General features: G+C 39.9%; 1 protein-coding gene across 13 annotated transcripts in view; it reads right to left on the bottom strand.

Moving 5' to 3' along the window:
* The window catches only part of NYAP2 (neuronal tyrosine-phosphorylated phosphoinositide-3-kinase adaptor 2), a 320701-nt gene that overhangs the window by 141593 nt on the left and 158632 nt on the right, over positions 1-20476 (bottom strand). For all 13 annotated transcript variants that reach the window (XM_021924042.2, XM_031651555.1, XM_021924051.2 and 10 more), the window contains one exon: positions 788-1882. In XM_021924042.2, the coding sequence (XP_021779734.1) occupies positions 788-1882 (1095 nt within the window). The remainder of the gene's footprint in view (positions 1-787; positions 1883-20476) is intronic.

The following is a 20476-nucleotide window of genomic DNA, read 5'->3' as shown; positions in this document are numbered from 1 at the left end:
CTCGATCTCCTGACCTCGTGATCCACCCGCCTCGGCCTCCCAAAGTGCTGGAATTATAGGCGTGAGCCACCACGCCTGGTCTTAAGAGTTTTTTTAAGTTTTAACATTTATCAATTACATGTTTGAATGTTTAATTCCGCCCCCAACCCCCTGCCCCCAAATCAAGGCATTTACCTAAAAATTCCATTATGGTCTCTGTTTTCACTGTTTGACTTTCCAGGGCCATTGTAAGAATTTAGATTTTTTACTTTTTTTTTTTTTAACACTCTTCTTTTAAATAGGAATATAACATTTCCTATTTAAAAATGTTATATTGTGCAGATTGTCATTTTTAATTCTTTCAGCTTACATTCAAGATACACTATCTGGCTTAGTGTGGCAAAAGTGAATTAACACATTTTGCATGTTAAGATTGCAACTCAAAGGCCTCAAGACCACGTACTCGGTGTGTTGTGTGCACATACCTAAAATTCCATAGTGGTCCCTATTTTCACTGTTCAACTTTCCAGGACCATTGCAAGAATTTAGATTTTATACCTTATTTTTCAAAACCACTCTTCTTTTAAATAGGAAGTGGTATATTTTGCAGACTGCCATTTTTAATACTTTCAGGATACGCTATTTGACTTAGCACGGCAAAAGTGAACTAACACATTTTGCATGCTAAGATTTCAACTCCAAGGCCTCAAGACCCCGTACTCCGTGAGTTACCCGCACACAATGGACTTCACCCTGGTTGTAAGCCTGACACTGGGCTCTGGGGCTCAGGCAGGCCCTGCACACTTACTCTCTGCAGACTCTTTGGAGCGCCGGCCACTGGACGACTTGCGTAGCAGGCTGCGGCCGGAGGAGAACAGGCTGGTCAGTTCCTCCAGCGGGCTCGTGGGTGTCCGGGACCGGGAGCCGCCCGAGGCAGCCCCGTAGGTGTTCACCGCGGCGTTGACCATCTTGGCCCCATCTTGCGACACGGGTCTGGGGGTCGAGTGAGGCACTGAAGGAGAGCTCCTTGAGAGGCTGCCCGAATGCACAGCGTCATAAGGGGGAGGCCTTTTGAGGCTCAGGGGAGTCAGGGACCTCCCCATGCTGACGGGGGAGGGAGAGGTGGAGTGGCTTTTAGGGTAGCCGTGGGGAGACTGGGTTCGGTACAGCGTGGACGGGGGCGGGGGCGACGAGGAGAGCGCAGGGGTGGCAGAGGCAGGTCCCAGGGCCGCGGCCTGCTCTTTCTCCAGTTTCGCATGGCTGGGGACGTGGGACGGCAGCGCGGAGGGTGACGCCCCCGCCGGCTGTTTCATGTAAGACACGTTTTCCAGCACGGGAAGCTTCGTGACCTCCAGAGGCGTGAGCGGGGACTCGTCGGAGTTGGGGGAGCAATGTACGGGGGCGGGGGGGAATACCAGCAGAGGGGGTCTGTGAGAAAGCAGGTTGGGAAAGGGCGGGGGGATGTCACAAAGCAGCCCCTTGGGGGGGCATGGCACTGAGGCCTTGGCAAAGTCCAAGTCAGGCACCGTGGGAGTAGCACACTGCGAAGAACAGCTGTGATGGTCAAAGTCACATTTGGTGTCTTGGCCCAAGTCGTCAAAGATGGGGTACTTCATTTCCTCGTAGACAGCCTCGCTCTGGTCGTCGTCCTCCTTCCTGAAGTCTCTGAGAATGTTCCCCACCATCTCGATGTACACGGGCTCCTCTTCCTCGGGGTCTCCCGCGGGGCTGCCCATCTGGGACAGGGAGGAGTCCCGCGGCAGCGATGTCCTCCGGGGCCCGTGCTTTTTGATGTACGTTTCATCGAAAGATGTGCTCAGCTGAGTGTTCGGATTCCGCTTCGGTTTGGGAGGAGGAATCTTCTTGGAATATTCATCACTGTGGGGTCTTGGTTTAGCTGACACTAAAAGAAGAAAAAAAACGTAGTGGAATAGATGAGTATAATTGGAAAGTTTTCAAAAATGATTTGCATGTGGGTTTACTACAATAAACTTTAGACCAGAGGGGTAGACAGCTTCATTCTTAGTTTGAGGTTCAGAGTAAAAATCAACCAAAGAGTCAAGCATTTCCCATATTTAGAAAACTTGATGGTGGAATAATAGTCATCTTTAAACTGATATTAATAATCTAACACTGATAAATGCATTAAAACCAGGACTGTTCACTCCTTTCCCTTAGAATGCCTGAATAGAAGCTTTCAGATGAAACATATTGGATAAAAGCAATCATAAATTTTGTGAAAACTAACCTGCATGAATTGAGAAAGAAATGCAGGAGCGAAAAAAAAAAAAAAAAAAAACTAGAGTCTCTGTTGGCACTATTGGTCAAAAATACCATACAGATTGCACCCTTTTACTGATGTGGTTTTTGCAGGTGAACACATCTTGCTTGCATTTAGGATAAAAATTTCCCAGCCTGCTAGACTTAAAATCTGTCTTGGTTCAAATAAATAGCTTCCATACAGATGGGTCTGATATTTCAGGGGAAATTGATGTGAAAATCTTATGAGGCTAGACAAGTTAATCTTTAAATCTCCAGGTATTGTTGATTATGGTGTATTTGCCTGTTTTTGTTCTTAAGGTATCTTACGATATTCCAAGTGCTATCTCAGAATGAATTTATTAGGTATGTTCCACTGACACATCAGAATGCCCTCGAGAGTTTTAAAAGAGAATAACTCAGGGAACGATGTGTAAGTTTTAAGGATAACTTCTGGAAACTCATAACAGAGATGTGTACCAAAGCATTGCACAGCCTGCTGGAAGACCCTTTATTGAGAAAACATAAACTTCTGACACCATACAATAGCATGGAAGAGGCTGGCAAATGCCTGTGACTAAAATCAATTGTTTAGCATGCAAGGAAGGTACTTGAGTCTTGTTATTATCTTATTATCTCATTGTGTTGATATATGATTACAGAGATCATCTTTATTATGCAGTGTAGCAGAATGTGGTTGCTTATAGAAGATGATAGCATATAGTGTAAGTTGACAGTACAGCTTAGAGTTGTAAGACTATGAGGAGCTAACAGGCTAAAGAGAAGGGTGTCAAGGCACAAATGGGGAAACACCTGAATTTTCCTTTTTTTTTTTTTTTTTTTAAACTTTAACTGGCCTAATTTATATACAAGAGTTTTACTAAAACGTGGTAAAGGAGCCGAAAATGATTCAGGATAAGCTAGATGGCTGCTCCACCCATCAACTGAGCCTTCAGCAACAGGGAACCAATCAAATATTCTAGCAGCGACTATGTGTTTCACCTTTCTAGATCACTCCTGTTTCAAATATTTTGTTCCAATGTGCCTATGATGATGGTTTTACTCACTACAACCAAACAGATTTTTGAGGGGAAGGTTCGTAATGTGTCTAGAATTTCCATTAACCCATACTGGGTAGAACTAGATGTTATTTTCCAGTGGGGCTGTAGCAGTAAAGTCTTTTAATGCGCAAAGTGAAAAGCCTAGAGACAAAATGGGATGAAAGTTACGCAGTCAATCTTTTTAGGAGGGACCCAAAGCAACCAATAATTGTACCACCTAACTTGGCATGTATTTTACTGGTTTTGAAATCTCAGTACATTAATTTTCATACGATTTTAATAAGTCATCAGATTATATACAAAACTCTGAGCCCCAATAAAGTAAAACTATAAATCAGCGAACAAGGTTGACATAGTTTTGGTCAGGACTTGGAAGAACCAAAGCTCATCCAGACTATTCTTCTGAAACTTGTTTCCTGCCATTTTCAACAGCAAGAAATGACTGTAGACCAAGTACAGGTTCTGGGAAATTATTTTCTACAAATATTGAGTTCTAGGGATTGAATGGAGTGGGGCTGAGGGAATTCTTTGAGAGCAGAGGACTGAAGAGTGAGGTGCTCTATGAAGGGAGGGTTAACCTAAGGCTAGAATTTAGTGTGTGTCCCTGAGATGGGTAATTTCATCATATGGAAATAGTGACATTTAGAATTATGTTTTCATTTTTCACCCTCTTAATTATAATTTACTTTCATTATCTTTGACCCTTCACTAAAGTCTGATACTCCAACATAGACTGCAGAGAGAAATAACAGGGTAAGAACTTAAGCATCTGCTAAGCCTATACCTAGATAGCAGCACTGGATTTATGGGAGACTACAGTGTGGGATTCCCAGGTAGTGAGGCTGTCAGTGGCAGATCTGGGCATAGTACGATATTCAGAGAAGCAACAGTTGATTAACAACACTGGCGACAACTTCTCTCTTTCCCACACAGATGAGAAGGTGGCCTTTGGAATGGAAGAGAGCTATGTTTGGATTTACTCCAATTGTGAGCAAATGCCATTTCATTTTGTTTGCCAAAAGAAACAGAAAAAAATTAAATAAAACCCCTCTATATCTATGAAATGATTTAAGAAAGAGAAGTTTCTATTGCAGAATGCAGCATACTTAGAATTAAGTAGAACTACTAATTGAGAAGGAATCTAGACAATCCATTTACGAACAAGTTCAATGACAAACCAAGTATAGATGTTGTATGACAAGGGAAACAAAATATAACATCTTATGGTGCCTGTGAGATTATCAGAGTTGACAGTTGCTATTGACTGAATTGGGTCCCCATTCTTCCACAAAAAAAAGTCATCTGTTGAAGCCCTAACTTCCAAAGTGATGGTATTTGGAGATAGATCTTTTGGGAGATAATTAGGCTTGGATGAGGTCATGAGGGTAGGACCCTCATGATGTGATTGATTATAAGAAGAGACAGCAGAGTTCTCTCTCTCTCTCTTTCTCTGTGTGTGTGTGCATGCGTGTGCGCGTATGCCATATGAGAACAGAGAGAAAGCATCAGTCTAATCAGTCTACAAGACAAGTAGAGAGCCCTCACCAGAAAATGACCATGCTACTATCTTGATTTTGAACTTTTAGCCCCAAGAATTGTGAGAAAATTTCTCGAATTTAAGCCACTCTCTAATTTTGTTACAGTAAAACAAGTTTAGTTACCTAAGACAACGTTATATTTATTAAGTCCTAATGTAAAAGACCTTTATAGATGAACAATGAACATTTTAATTTCATCCTCTGGCATTGGAAAACGTTAACTTTGTTATTTTAGGATTAAACAACTCTTTCCAAGCCCCTTAAGTTTCTCCTGCTCCCTGTCCCCTACCTCCCTTAACTTTTACAACTATGTCACAGAAAGCACATTCTGGCTACATCTAGAGATGCTCATCCCATACATGGGCCAAGAGCACTCTTCCACCACATGGCTTGTCATGCTCACTCTTTTGATCTGACTCTCTGACTCTGGTTTCTAATCTGTAGAAGGCACTTACTACTTAAATCTGATCCATTCTCTGGATGTTTGCTGTTTGTTGTTTGTTTTGATACACTTACTCCTATTTCATGCTGCTCTGCTTGTTCAGCCCACAAGCTGAAGTTAGTCTCTAGCCTGCCTTGCCAAGGAAATCCCTCTTTATCTAGCAAGCTTCTTCCCTCTTCCCTTCCCTGCTTGGTGAAGAGATCCTAATGCAAGCAGATTCATAAAGTTCAATCAATTTCCCCTCCGGTTATTTTTCTTATTATTGATCCAACTTTAAAATGAAGGTGTGAGTGTGGGGTAAAATGACTCACACCTGTAATCCCAGTACCTTGGGAGGCGGAGGTAGGTGGATCACTTGAGGTCAGGAGTTCGAGACCAGCCTGGCCACCATGGTAAAACCCCATCTCTACTAAAAGTACAAAAATTAGTCAGGTGTGGTGGTGCATACCTATAATCCCAGCTATCTCAAGAGGCTGAAGCAGAAGAATCACTTGAACCCAGGAGGCAGAGGTTGCAGTGACCCAAGACGGCACCACTGCACTCCAGCCTGGGTGACAGAGCGAGACTCTGTCTCAAAAAAAAAAAAAAAAATTAAATTAAATGAGGGCATGAAGATCTTTTGAGAATAGACTCTTCAGTAAATTATAGATGATCAGGATGAATTAACAGATTCATTCTTTCAATATGGGGGCAGGGGCTTCTTTAAAAAAAAATCTGCTTTTCATTCCCTGATACCCATCCTTGTAATCTCATGGTTCTTTGTGGTAAATCAGAGGAGGAAACAAATTTGTTTCCAATAAACTAATTTTTCTTTTCATTTTCCATGAATCATCTGGTTCTACCTTAGTGCAAGTATTGAGTAAATAATTTATATAACAATGAAAATGTGTTTCAACTGTTACTATCATGGGTGCTGTTTTAAAAGTGCATCTATGTAAGAAAAGTACGAAATTTCAGACAACATTGTCCCATAATTTATTCCAACTTAACCTCATTCTAGGAACTTAAAATTTTTTTAAAAAACCATTTTATTTAAAATGCCACTTCTTTATAAGGTACTTAAAAATAGTCTTGTGCTACATACATAGATGCTAAAATATTGCTAATAAAAGATAATAAAATGGCACTGCAAATTTCAACATTTAACCAAATTCAACCATAATAAAAAGGTGATTTTCATCACTCTTGAATACATTTTAAATTATTTCTAATAAGCCCAAAGATAGAAGCAATAATTCCTGTTAAGCTCCAGAACACAAGTTTTAATGCTTAAAATAGTATAATGACAGTAGCATTTAATAAGCAGAAAGTGACATTTTTGAAATGAGCTATGTGAGCACAAAGGTTATACATGGCTTTCAGTCATGCCCAGATGATCTTCCTTTCACAGTTAATTTTGGAAATTCACCACGTGCCTTGTCAACCTATCTTTAGGAAATACTTTTTTCCTTATTAAAAAGAAAGTGTAATGTAAAACCATGCTTTAGTATCTGTAGGTGTTCTTGACCCAAGAGGTGAAAAAAAAGAGATACAACAGAGGTTAGCCTTGTCCCTTCCTAGAAAGACTGTGGCCACAGAATCCCAGAATACAAAGGGCTCTTCGAGATATCCAGCCCAAATTCCCTATATTACTAATGAACAAATATGAATTCCTTATTAACCACAGTATCTAAGAGAATCTCATAACTTAAATTTAATTCCACACCCTTTGAAACAAAGAAACCCATAAAGGAAAAAGCTATGCAATTCATTATTTTGTATAGGGCATAAAGTATCCTTTTAAACAGTCCTTTCCATAGCAGTACTATAACTTTGCATGTCGTGTTTTAGAGTTATATTTAAATAAGTAATTCAAACAGGAAAATGTGAATCCATTGAAGGAAAATAACGTCTACACTATGTGATACTGGAACTGGCTGATTCTGGAAGGTGAGAGACACATTTCCCACTTTCAGCAGAACTGTGCTCACAATAACTCTTTTCACAACTCATAACTCCATGACTTTGAAGGATATTTTTATTTTCACAGTCACAAGCCCCATAATACTATCCACTATTGTTTTTTTTTTTTTTTAAATTAAGATGTTAAGGAATGGAAGTTGCAAATGACCTTAGTCCGTTTATAGTAGGAACAAGAAAGTGTAATCATGCACAAAAAGGATTAGGTTTAAAGTAGTAGGACCTGTGTTACAGTACTGGATCTGGCGACAGTGAAAACAGAGAACTCAGATGAACGTTTTGGTGGGACCAAATGAAGTAAGGCATGGAACTGGCTCAACAGTGTGGTCAGAAAGTCAAGTGGGACTGAAAGGGTCTTGCCTTAAACTAGAAGACATGATTCTAATCCCTTCTCTGCCTCAGTCAGGTTGCAGAACACCGACAAATTAATTTGAAGTGTATTTTTATTTACACTCACTTTTGCTATATACACAACAAGGGACTTTAATCAGAATTACTGTTCTTTAAAGTATTCATTTCAACTCACTAGTTGTAAAAATAAAATTAGAGTTTGTGACCAGCATTTTAAAACAATAAATTAGAATAGATTAGAAAATATGATTACCTTTCATGGGAAAGAGCTAAAGGTTGCTTCTTGAAACAATATATAAGTATATAGAAATTCCCTAAGCCACACATATTTCTTATAGGTCATGATCAAGAATGTTTGGAAAACCCTAAACCAGAACACCTGTGGCTGAAAGTCTCCAGTAACTGATCTATAAATTCTTTTTCTCCCTATACCTACATATGTTCTCATTCAGTAAGAGGTGGAGTCTATTTCTTCCTCCCTTGATTCTGGCAGCTTCCACTTTCTGCCAAGGAAAGCAAGCCACTAAGTCATAAATCTGACCACTCAAAAGATCGCCATGCTGTAAGGAAGCTCAAGCTATCCATGGGGAAAAGAACCAAGAAATGGAATCAATAATGAAAATGAAACCCTAGCCATACAACTTCAGCGAAGCTGTCCCAGTGGTCCCCACATCTATCTGAGCTACCCTAGATGAGACAGCAGACATTTTGGCTCAGTGGTAAGCCATGTCCACTGTGTCCTGTTGAATTTTTAACCCACAGAATTTTGAGCAAATATAATCAATGCTTTTTATATCTCTAAATTATGCAGTTATACATACCTAAAACTGGTATCAGAAGTACAGTGCTACTATAATAAAAATCTAAAACCTGTACACCGGTTTTGGCACTCAGTGACAGCAGAGGCCTGAAGGGTAATGAGGAGACCAGCTGGAAGCTCTAAAGCTGTTAAGGAAATTGATATTGGAGGCTGGAAAAAGAGAGCGTGGTGTTATATATTGGGGAAAAATTGGCAAGATGTAGCCTGTCGTAATGCAGAAAATATGAAATGTACCTAATGAAATTGTGGACCTAATGAAGGTGAGTTCTGGAAGAAGATGAATCTGTGAGTTGGTTGCTTTAGCCATGTACAATAGAGGATTGCAGGAGACAGAGCACTAAAGAAAGAGCTGCTTAGTTCTCAAGCAGAAATGAAAGGAAATAGTTCCAGCACAGTGTTTGCCATGAAGACTTTTCTGAGCAGCAAAGGGTTTCAAAATAAAAACAAGCCTCAGAGCAAAGGTCAAATTCAGAGCTCTGCCAGTAAAACGTGGACTTGGTGTAAAAATCAAATTAAGGGCTTGAATATAAGAGCCCCTGTTGACATCTCTGAAAGGTTTAAGGTACTGAACCTGGGGCTCTTAAGAATGTCACAAGCACTGTGCCACAATGCCCTGACCATAGCCTTAAGTAGAGAGGAGCCTGTCTCAAGGCAATCTGTGGTTCTGTCTTTCATCTAAAGAAATGTAGTATGATCTCATTCATAGAAAGCCCACAAAAATTATCAGGATACTTTGCAACACTGTTAGACAGGACAGAGATAGTTCAAAATTTAAATTAAAAAACATTTTGGGCTCCAAATTTTTTAAAGGCTGGAAGTAGCTAGGAAAACTACTCACTTGCAGGTATAGGTCATTTGTTATAGAAAAGAAAAGATGATTTGGAGAGTAGATTCAAGAACTTAGAGAGCAAAATCAAGAACCACAGATAATCAAAACCAGGGAGCAAAACTGGGCTCTTACCAACAATTTTTTTTTCTTTTTTTTTTTGCCCTCAGAGTAGGAAGAACTGGACACATGAGTCTAATTGAACTTCTGAATTGCTGCAAACCAGTGACTCCTATGTCCCTCCCCTCCCTCTAGCCCCCACTTTTTGAACGAGACTGTACATCACACTTTACCTGTCCCTGACCTGACAGTGTATATTGGGTTTGTGTGGTTGCAGATAAATTGTACTTCTAATTGAAAGCCTTTGCATATGAGGCATTGCAACCTAGGAGCTGTCCTGAGAAACTGCACCAAGGTGCTTCATTGCACATGGGCATGATTTAGATGATGAAACCTTGATTTCAATCTGATGTTGCCATATCATGAAACTTTTGGGGAAGAGGGTGAGAATATTTTGCCTATTGGAAATACTGTGGCTGGAAGGCAAATTTCATTTGACAGTCTTTCAAGAGAGCCACCCTCAACACCTTCCCTTCTTTTACACATTCTGTCTATCAATAGATAGGATCTATCTCCCTCTCCTGAAATAAGAGCTGGCCTTGTTTCTTGCCTTGACCTACAGAGTGTGTCAAAAGTGATTTTCTATGTCTTAGATGTAAGAGGACTGGCGGGATTCACTTCCTCTATCTTGAGAGCCAATTGCTGTGAAAGACCTCTGAGACCAACACGTTATGAAGAAGCTCAACTTAGTCATAGAAGAGGCCACACAGAGGAGAAAGATTGCTCAGATATATGAGTGAAGCATTATTCAATGTTCCAACCACCCCAACTGCCAGCTGAGTACAGAAAAATAAGAGGCCCTAGCCATTGTCACATAGAGCAGAGGAACCACCCATATGAGCCAACAACTCACAGAACAATAAGAAATAATAAAATCTGGGGGCCAGGCGTGGTGGCTCACACCTGTAATCCCAGCACTTTGGGAGACTGAGGCAGGTGGATTACGAGGTCAGGAGTTCGAGACCAGCCTGACCAACATGGTGAAACTCTGTACTAGAAATACAAAAATTAGCCTGGTGTGGTGGCAGGCATCTGTAATCCCAGCTACTCGGGAGGCTGAGGCAGGAGAATTGTTTGAACCCTGGAGGCAGAGGTTACAGTGAGCCAAGATCACGCCATTGTACTCCAGCCTGGGTGACAAGAACAGAATTTTGTCTCAAAAAAAAAAAAAAAAAAAAAAAGAAGAAGAAGAAAATTGTTGTTGTTCTAAGCCGTGGTATTTTGGTTTGGTTTATTATACGGAAATAGATAACTGAAAAAAAATCCAAAATTAATTTCCTGTGCATGTGGATATCTTGTTGAAAAAATATTGTCATTTTCATAGAACTAGGGTATAGACTTTACCCTGAGGATACATAAAGCATCCTTTTAGAATACAGAAATTAAGAAAGTAAGCTTTCCTTTGAGTATTATAAAATCACCACAGGATGATTCAGAGAAGAGATATAAAAAGATTACATATTTTCTTGTCAAAAATCTGGATTGAAATCAGAAGAGAAGGTATTATTATATATAAAGGAAGAACAACCAGAGTAGAGGTCACCAACCACAGGGATGGAAAACCTTAAGACCATAGAGCAAAGCCTGGTGGCCCCTCACAGCAGTACCTAGGGGATCCGGTCCTCTGTCAGATCTCTGTTGTGGACATGGACCCAGTATGCTAGTAAAGTCTGAAGCCACTATATACATAATTCTTATGAGTCATTCATTTTCTAAGTTCAGATTCGATGAGAAAGCTTTTAATAATTTAGATTTCCAAAGTTTTATGCCTATGTTTCTAATATGATTGACTGTGTCCCCACCCAAATCTCATCTTAAATTGTAATTCCCATAATCCCCACAAGTCATGCAAAGGAACCGGTGAGAAGTAACTGAATCATGGGGGTGGTTTCTTTCATGCAGTTCTCATGATAATGAGTTCTCACAACATCTGATGGTTTTATAATCGTCTGGCATTTCCCCTGCTGGTACTCATTCTCTCTCCTGCACCCCTGTGAAGAGGTGCCTTCCGCCATGATTGTACGTTTCCTGAGGCCTCCCAGCCATGCAGAACTGTGAGTCAATTAAACCTCTTTTCTTTATAAATTACCCAGTCTTGGGCATTCTTTATAGTGATGTGAGAACAGATTAATACAGTAAATTGTTAATGGATAGCAGGGCACTTCTGTAAAGAGAGCTGAAAATGTGGAAGTGACTTTGGAACTGGGTAACAGGCAGAGGTAGGAACAGTTTGGGGGTCTTGGAAGAAGAAAAGAAAATGTGGGAAAGTTTGGAACCTCCTAGAGACTCGTTCAATGGTTTTGACCCAAATGCTAATAGTGATGTGAACAATGAAGTCCAGGCTGAAGTGGTCTCAGTTGGAAATGAGGAACTTCTTGGAAACTGGAGTAAAGGTGATTCTTGCTATGCTTCAGCAAAAAGACTGATGGCATTTTGCCCCTGCCCTGGAGATCTGTGGAACTTTGAACTTGAGAGAGCTGATTTAGTGTATGTGGTGGAAGAAATTTCTAAGCAGCAAAGCATTCAAGAGGAAGCAGAGCATAAAAGTTTGGAAAATCTGCAGCCTGACAATGCAATAGAAAAGAAAAATCATTTTCTATGGAGAAATTCAAGCCTACTGCAGCTGCAGAAATTTGCATAAGTGACAAGGAGCTAAATGTTAATCACCAAGATAATGGGGAAAATGTCTCCAGGGCATGTCAGAGACCTTCACAGCATCCCCTCCCATCACAGGCCCAGAGGCCGAGGAGGAAAAAAGGGTTTTGTGGGCTGAAGCCAGGGCCCCCCTGCTCTGTGAAGCCTCAGGACATGGTGACCTGCATCTTAGCTGCTTCAGCTCCAGCCATGGCTAAAAGAGGCCAAGGCACAACTCGGCCATTGCTTCAAAGGATGCAAGTCCTAAACTCAGGCAGCTTCCATGTGGTGGTGGGCCTGTGAGGGCACAGAAGTCAAGACTTGAGGTTTGGGAATCTTCACCTAGATTTCCAAGGATGTATGGAAATGCTTATAGGTCTAGGCAGAAGTTTACTGAAGAAGCAGAGCCCTCATGGAGAACCTCTGCTATGGCAGTGTGGAAGGGAAATGTGGGGTGGGAGCCCCCACACAGAGTCCCCACCATGGCACTTCCTAATGGAGCTGTGAGAAGAGGGCCACCATCCTCCAGACCCCAGAATGGTAGATCCACCAACAGCTTGCACCATGTGCCTGGAAGAGCCTGGAAAACCCACAGACACTCAACACCAGCCTGTGAAAGCAACCCAGAGTGGGGCTGTACCATCCACAGCCATAGGGACTGAACTGCCCAAGGCCATGGGAGCCCACTTCTTGCATCAGCGTGGCCTGGATGTGAGACAAGGGGTCAAAGGAGATCATTTTGGAACTTTAAGATTTAATGACTACCCTATTGGATTTTGGACTTGCATGGGGTCTGTAGCCCCTTTGTTTTGGCTAATTCATCTGGTTTGGAATAGGTGTTACACCCCAATGCCTGTAACCCCATTGGAAGTTCTAACTTGGAAGTAACTAACTTGCTTTTGATTTTACAGGCTCATAGGTGGAAGGGACTTGCCTTGTCTCAAATGAGACTTTGAACTTGGCCTTTTGGGTTAATGCTGGAATGAGTTAAGACTTTGGGGGACTGTTGGGAAGGCATGATTATGTTTTGAAATTTGAGGACATGAGATTTGGGAGGGGCAAGAGGCAGAATGATATGGTTTGGCTATGTCCCCACCCAAATCTCATCTTATAGTTCCCATAATCCCCACGTGTTATGGGATGGACCCAGTGAGAAGTACTTGAATATTCGGGGCAGTTTTCCTCATCCTGTTCTCATGATAGTGAGTGAGTTCTCATGAGATCTGATGGTTTCATAGGCATCTGGCATTTCCCCTGTTGGCACTCATTCTCTCTCCTGCTGCCCTGTGAAGAGGTGCCTTCCACCATGATTGTAAGTTTCCTGAGGCCTTCCCAGCCATGCAGAACTGCAGTGGTGTGAGAATGGACTAGTACAGTTTCTTACTAGAAAACGAGCAAAGTGGGATTCTAGTTCTATGTACCCATCTTTTTTAGTTTGGCTACTCTAGACATCTGATGAGAGGGAGTTTCTGAGCTTGTACATTGTGGCCAAACCTATACCAAGGCAAACTCAGCACAGTAACACCCTTTTGTGAAAATCTATCCAGGCAGGCAGCCAGCACTTCCAAGAAGACACAGCCCTCCGTTCACAGTGTATATCACAAGTTCTACTTTGATATTTGCATTCCAGGGCAGTATCTTGTTTCCAAATCACTCTCCTGTTCTAGACATGGGATGCCCATTAGACATAGCCTGCTTGTAGAGAACAGAAATAGCAGTGGTGCTGCAGACATTTCCTCAGCTCTACTACTACAGGCTCTCAGATTGCACCTGCCATTTCATCCTTTACACAAGTCTAGTAAGATAGAGAAAAGAATTAGAGACAATGTATCTATCAGGGGGAGGAACTATTCTGAATGAATGATCTCAGTGGGAGGTTATGCTAAAATATTAGGTTCCATAACCTAATGGATGTGAACAGCAGAGCGTAAGACATGAGAACACATAGGGAGAACGTGCTCTGGAATCAGATCTCAGTTCCAATCCTCTCATGATCTTGAACCACTATTTAACCTGTTTCTTCATCTATAAGGAGGAGATATTTGTAGGACTGATTATGAAAATCAAATGAGTCTGTGCATTTAAAACTGTTATCAGAATTCCTGCCACTTGGAAGGGCCTCAAAATATATACCTATTAACATTTTACTTTCTCCAAAACAATGAGTTTATTCCTGCTCCCAGGAATGCTTGTGTCCCTGTTGAAACAGTGAAGCCAACAGCGCAAAATACAGCACTATGACATGCTGGCCTGAAGAAGCAGCCTCAACGTCTATCTGACCTCCCCCGTCACTCCTCCCTTCTCTCAATCCCCTCTCTCTTTGAAAGCACAGAATTGAGTTGTTATCTGAAGTTTCCTTTCTGCCTAAAGCCCAGACCTACCAAAGAAGAAAACAATTTTCTCTGGTCCTTTCCCTGAGTTTTAATTAACTTAAATCATACTGCAAAAAGAAAGACCAAAGTCTGTCAACACACCTGAACAGACTTGTGTCATAAGCCATTGTCTTCTATTTCTGTCCCTTTCAGTATCTCAAAGATAATCATTTACCAGCCATTGTCTGCTCTGTGGGCCCAGCAGACTTCATCCTAGGCCACTTTATGTTCTCCAAGTCCATCCATTTCCCCTCTAAAAATTATTTACTATCCCTCATATTGCCACATTTCTTCCATTTCCCCTTCCCCTATGAAGAAAGTTATATAAACATCTGTACCCCATTGGGTTATTAGGTAATCATTTCTCCATGATTCCCTTGTGCTGTGCACGTTAAAATAAATTTTGTGTGCCTTTTCTCTTATCTTCCTTTTTTTAGTTGATTTTCAGGAAACCTCCAGAGTATAAAGGGGAAAGCTTTCCTTCTCAACCGCTACATCTCCTATACAATGTTGACTTCTTTGTGCCACTCAGATCTCAGCATAAATGTTACCTCTCCAAAGAGGTCTTCTATGCACATCCAATCAGCACTTGTCCCTGTTGGATATTATTCTCTTGTTTTCCTCTCTATGGTTTACGTGAGCTTATTGGTGCCTGTGTAGGTGTTTTCATTTTTCCCACTTGACTATAATCTCCATGACAATAAAGGTTTCTTGTCCATCTTGATCTTTGCTAAATGATTAGGGTAAAGTGACTAGAATATCACAGGTTCTAGGTAAATATTTGTTCACTGCTGAGTGACTTACAGACCTTTAACATTCTTAGAATTGGCATTCAGAATTTGGGGTATTTTGTAATAACCCTAAAGAGTCATGAGCAACCCTATAATTTGTCATTTCCTCAAATAGTCTTTAAGAAGTGGGATGATGAGGCTAACGAAGAGTGGTAATACTGGCAAAAGAAACAAAAGGAGAGTGGTAAGAGTGGTCAGTGAAGGAATACTCAACATTTTCCATGTGGAAAAATTGAGGCAGGTTAAATATTTTACTTGCCAAAAAGGAAGGTTAGAAAAATTAACTGAGAAATTGATATTTTCCTCTTTTGGTTCCCTTTTACTCAAAGTAAAGGTCAAGGGAAGGCAGGAAGGGTCAGGGCAGAGGGAAATCGCATGTTAGATTTTGCAATGTATAAAACACTTAAGGTCTAATGACTTTGTAAGCATAATCCCAGACCATAAATTTGGGATTAAAACAATCATTTTTTGGCAAAAACCTCCTGTGTAGTTATAAAGCTTAATATAGCAAGGCCATTTGAAAGAATATCACTAGTAATATAGGAAATAAAAATATAAACTCCTTTATAACTCTCATTCTTCCTGTGTGTGAAAGTGATGCCATGTGGGATTGCTCTGAAGCAGCAAAGAAATACTGCAAAAAATGCTGCAGCCAGTATGATTTTTCTTCCTCTAATAGCGTGCCAGACCTCCGATCATAACCCAAAATATTTTCCATCCTTTTTCCCCTTGGCTTCTTCATATGCCCTTCACTCTAGCCAAAAGAAACTACCACTGTTCCCCCACACTTATCAGATATGTATATGTTCAGACTTTACTGAGACATTTCCCCTGTTTCTGTACCATCTTACCCTAAATAAGACCCTTCCCATCTTTTCAGGTCCAACTCAAACATCACCAACTCCTCCCTTTCCTCCTCTCTTTCCTGCTCCTCCTCCTTCTCCTCCTCCTCTTCTTTTCTGTTTGTTTGTTTGTTTTTTCACTTTGGGCTTCATCTCTTTCTTTCTTGTGAACTTCCTCATTTTTACCTTGTACTTGATTATCAGCTTCTCTCTCAATGGCTATGAGCTTTCTGAAGGGATAATTAATCTTTTTTAAAGTCCCAGCAAACTTTACACAGCAACTTGCTCCCAATAGGCAATCAATTAATAATTACTATACATAACTGTTCATGGGATAATAAACTAAGTGTATAATGATTCAAAGTTTTCAAATCTTTTCCTCATATATCCCTTCAAATTTTCTTTTTCTCTTTCCTCCACTTTCATTTTTTTAATGAAAGTTTACGTGCCACATAATGAGGTTGCAGTCAACCATGGATCCCATATCTGTGGTCGCATAAGATTATAATACTATATTTTTACTATACCTTCTCTATGTTTATATATGTTTAGATACACAGATACTTACCATTGTGTTACCATTTCCTGTAGTACTCAATATCATGACACACAGTACAGGTTTGTAGCATAGGAGCAATAGGCTCTACCTTATGGCCCAGGTGTATACTAAGTTATGCCATCTGGGTTTGCATAAGTACACTCTGTCATGTTCCCATGACAACAAAATTGCCTAATGACACATTTTCTCAGAAAGCATCCTTATCATTAAGAAATGCATGACTGTAGATGCAAACACACATGTACACACACACATACATTACTGTAGGTTCCTCAAACCAAGAGATCTCTGAGTGGTTTTATCTCAGCATATCAATCACCTCCACCCACTGGTAATCAAACGCTAGGAAGTCCAAGCTAAGGAAAACAATACACACGTTTAAAACTTAGGGTTTGCTGAGCTATTAAACCAGTGGTTGATAACTCTTTTTCCTTTTCTCTTTGCCCAAATATTTTGAAGCCATCAGAAAGTTTTCTTTACAAGTTCACTGTAGCTATCACTTGCAGCATTTCTACCTATAGTGAAAGGAAGTTACCAAGTAAGTTGATTTCCTAAGTCTTAAGTGAAAGAAATGTGACAGCATAAAAGTGTCCATGGAAAATGCATGATGCTAAGCACCCAGTAAAAGCACAGTTAATTTGGATTCAACCCAGGGGTGATATTATCTTAAAGAAAAGTAAGTTGGGAGAAAAATCCGATTAATGATTGGAACATTTCTCCTGTCCCTGGGGCAGTCAACTCTGTAGAAGCTGAATCCCTGCCGTTTCATAGATACAGTCTGCTGAGGATTATCCTTTGGAAGTCTGTCCTGGTTGTGATAAAAAGATAGAAATGTTTGTGATCTTTTTAAGTACCTGAGATCACAGAGGAAGCAGCATGGAATTACAGAGCCATAAAACATTTCATCCAACCTCATTGAAGCTGTGTTGCTGTGTGCTAACATCTCCTTTAATGGAACTGTAGCTTCAGTAATAATAGTAATAATGATAATAATGCATAATAATAATAGCCATCTTTTATCAAATGCTTTATTTGTATCAGACAAGGTGCTTTGGGAGGATTATTTCATGTAATCCTTACAACATCCCTATGAGGTAGGTACTATTATAAACTCCATTTTACAGAAATTAAAATACAGTAACAGAGAAATTGAAATACTTGCCCAAGTGGCAGAAACTGGGCAAACATGGGTGAGCTGACTCTAGTCACCATACTGTCAAAAAGACTAATTTGCCTCTATATATGATGGTGTATATTTGTTTTACAAATATATTGTTAAGGGCATTTTTTTAAACCATTTTTTAAAACACTACCAATACTCTTCCATGAGTCAGATTAGCCTAAATTCTAATCCCAATTTAGTAGTTGTATAACCTTGGGAAAGTCAACTCTAACTTTACTAAGCCTTCTTGAGCTCAACTGTTAAATGGATATAATGATGCTTATTCACATATGCATGTGCGGATTTAAAAAGACATTCTATCTCAAGTATTTAGCATACTGCCTGGGATATAGGAAGGGCTTAAAATGTAGAATCAAATATTATCAATTATTATTGCTATACATGGAGAATTATCTCTGATTACACTGGAAGATATGAGAGCATATGCTTTTACACACACTTCACATTTATCTATCACAGAGCTATAAAAATTAATGGTGCCAATACCAAAGAATCTACCAGCTCTGGGAAATAATAAAATGAGTGATTTTGCAAATAAATACAGATTTTATGTTCATTGAACTATGAGATCAATATGTCAGTTTCCTTCTGCATTAGGTTTATAGCCCGTGTATGTGAAGGTAAAAGAAATGGATTTACTTTGAACAAAAAAAGCAACCTTTGTTTTAAAAATATGTAGTTATTGGAACGTTTGGGATATTACCATTTTAGTATTGACAATCTTAGTTTTCTTATCAGTTTTTTTCTTTTAAAAAAAGATTTTCCTTAAGTGAGTTTTAATTGAAAGTGCAAATAAGAAATCACAAAGTGAAGCAAATCACAGCATATGCATGGCAATAGAAAATTCAACAGATTCACAACTTTTATTTGAACTTTTTTTTTTTTTTTTTTTTTTTTTGAGACGGAGTGTTGCTCTGTCACTCAGTTTGGAATGTAGTGGCGTGATCTCGTCTCACTGCAACCTCTGCCTCCCAGGTACAAGCAATTCTCCTGCCTCAGCCTCCCAAGTAGCTGGGACTACAGGCACCCACCACCATGCCCAGCTAATTTTTGTATTTTTAGTAGCGACAGAGTTTCACCATGTTGCCCAGGCTGGTCTCGAACTCCTGACCTCAAGTAATCCACCTGCCTTGGCCTCCCAGAGTTCTGGTATTACAAGAGTGAGCCACCATGCCATAGATATATCCCTTAGATTTTACAAAATTACATTGGTGAGTTATTTTCTGTGCTTCTCAAATTTAGGAAAAGTGTGACTAGATTGTTAAAAGAAATAGAGAATGTTTCTAAAAACTGAGATGGTTCATTATGAGGACATGCAGATAGTGAGCATGTTGTTTTTTTGTATTTATGCAGTTCACCTTCGGATATTGCAGGTATTCTGTCATCCCCATGCAGTGTACCTTCATTCTTGAAGAGTTAGATGGGAAAAGAGAAAATATTTTTTTGTTTGTGCACAATTTTAATTTAGTTCCAATGACCCAATACTCTTTAGCTGGTCTCTTATGTAAGTTCTGTTTACCTTTCTCAATATTCAGATGAGGAAAACGGTTTCATCTAGGACAAAGTAGTTTGATCCACATCAGAATCTCACTGACCACAGGGAGCAGACACTGGTATTTTTTAGTTCTGAGCTCTTAGGGGTTACTAAAAACACAACACAAGCAGAAATAGCAGTGGACAATGGAAAAATCTAAGCCTCGACTTTTGAACTCAAGGTCTTAAATCAGTTTTGCTCTTTTTTTTTTTCCACATTATTTGGAGGTTCTATTTAATCCACAGTAATTTCAGGGAAAAGTGTTATCTCAGAGACAGGGCTCTCAACAGTCAGGACTACAGTGGGTGACACGGAAGCAACATCCCCAAGGACACGTTAGTCTTCCTAGCTGGAGTCATGGGCTATTTGTGAATTTACTATTATTTAAGTAGTTATGAAAACTTCAGAGCTATTCTTTGGTTTTAGTTTTAGATCTAAGTTTGTTTTCTCTATAATAAATGTCATCAAGATGACATGGATTCTAAGTCTAAACTATAAGAAAGGAGAGAGACATTACAGTTCACCCAGTCTGCATTATTCTCAGATTACAATTCACAGATTATTCCCTGTGTGGCTTTTCCCACCCCCAAGTCATATCTTAAACATCTAACTCAAGGTCAGGATGGAATATCAACCTAAAAATTAAACTTCAATACATAGACATTTTGAGTAATAATAACAGGAATTTAAAGAAATTGCTCTAAAACTAATTCAAAAGTATATTTTCAAACTCAAATTTGAATTTGAATTTGATTATGGATACACACACATATATATACACGTGTATGCATGTATATATGCATGTATGTCTCTCTCTCTCTTCTTCTCTCTCCCTCCTATATGTCAAGAAATGCTCTGCTTTGTGATCACTCATGAAGATCCTTCATATATAAAATTGTAAATACTGTAATCAATTAGCTCTGACCATGTCACGAACCCATTCCTTTACCCCTAGAATGTTCTCCCATAGTTATTACAATACACGTAGCCTTCTATGACCTCTTTTCCCAGCCACATCTCACAATGCTCACCCCCGCCTTTGGTAACTCCCTGCAGCCAGAGGCCTCTCTTTCAGTGATTCAGATGAAAAAAGTGATTTCCCAACACAGGGCTCTCTTGTCAAATGCTTCCTACAGCTGGTAGACCTTTCTCTTCACTCCCCTGCCTCCCTTGCTATTTAACCTCTAGGTCTTAGTTTAATGTTCA

This window comes from Papio anubis, chromosome 10, assembly GCF_008728515.1.
Source record: "Papio anubis isolate 15944 chromosome 10, Panubis1.0, whole genome shotgun sequence".
In the NCBI taxonomy this organism is placed as follows: Eukaryota; Metazoa; Chordata; class Mammalia; order Primates; family Cercopithecidae; genus Papio; species Papio anubis.
Note: the sequence above shows the minus strand (reverse complement) of the source record. Positions and strands in the feature narration are given on the sequence as shown.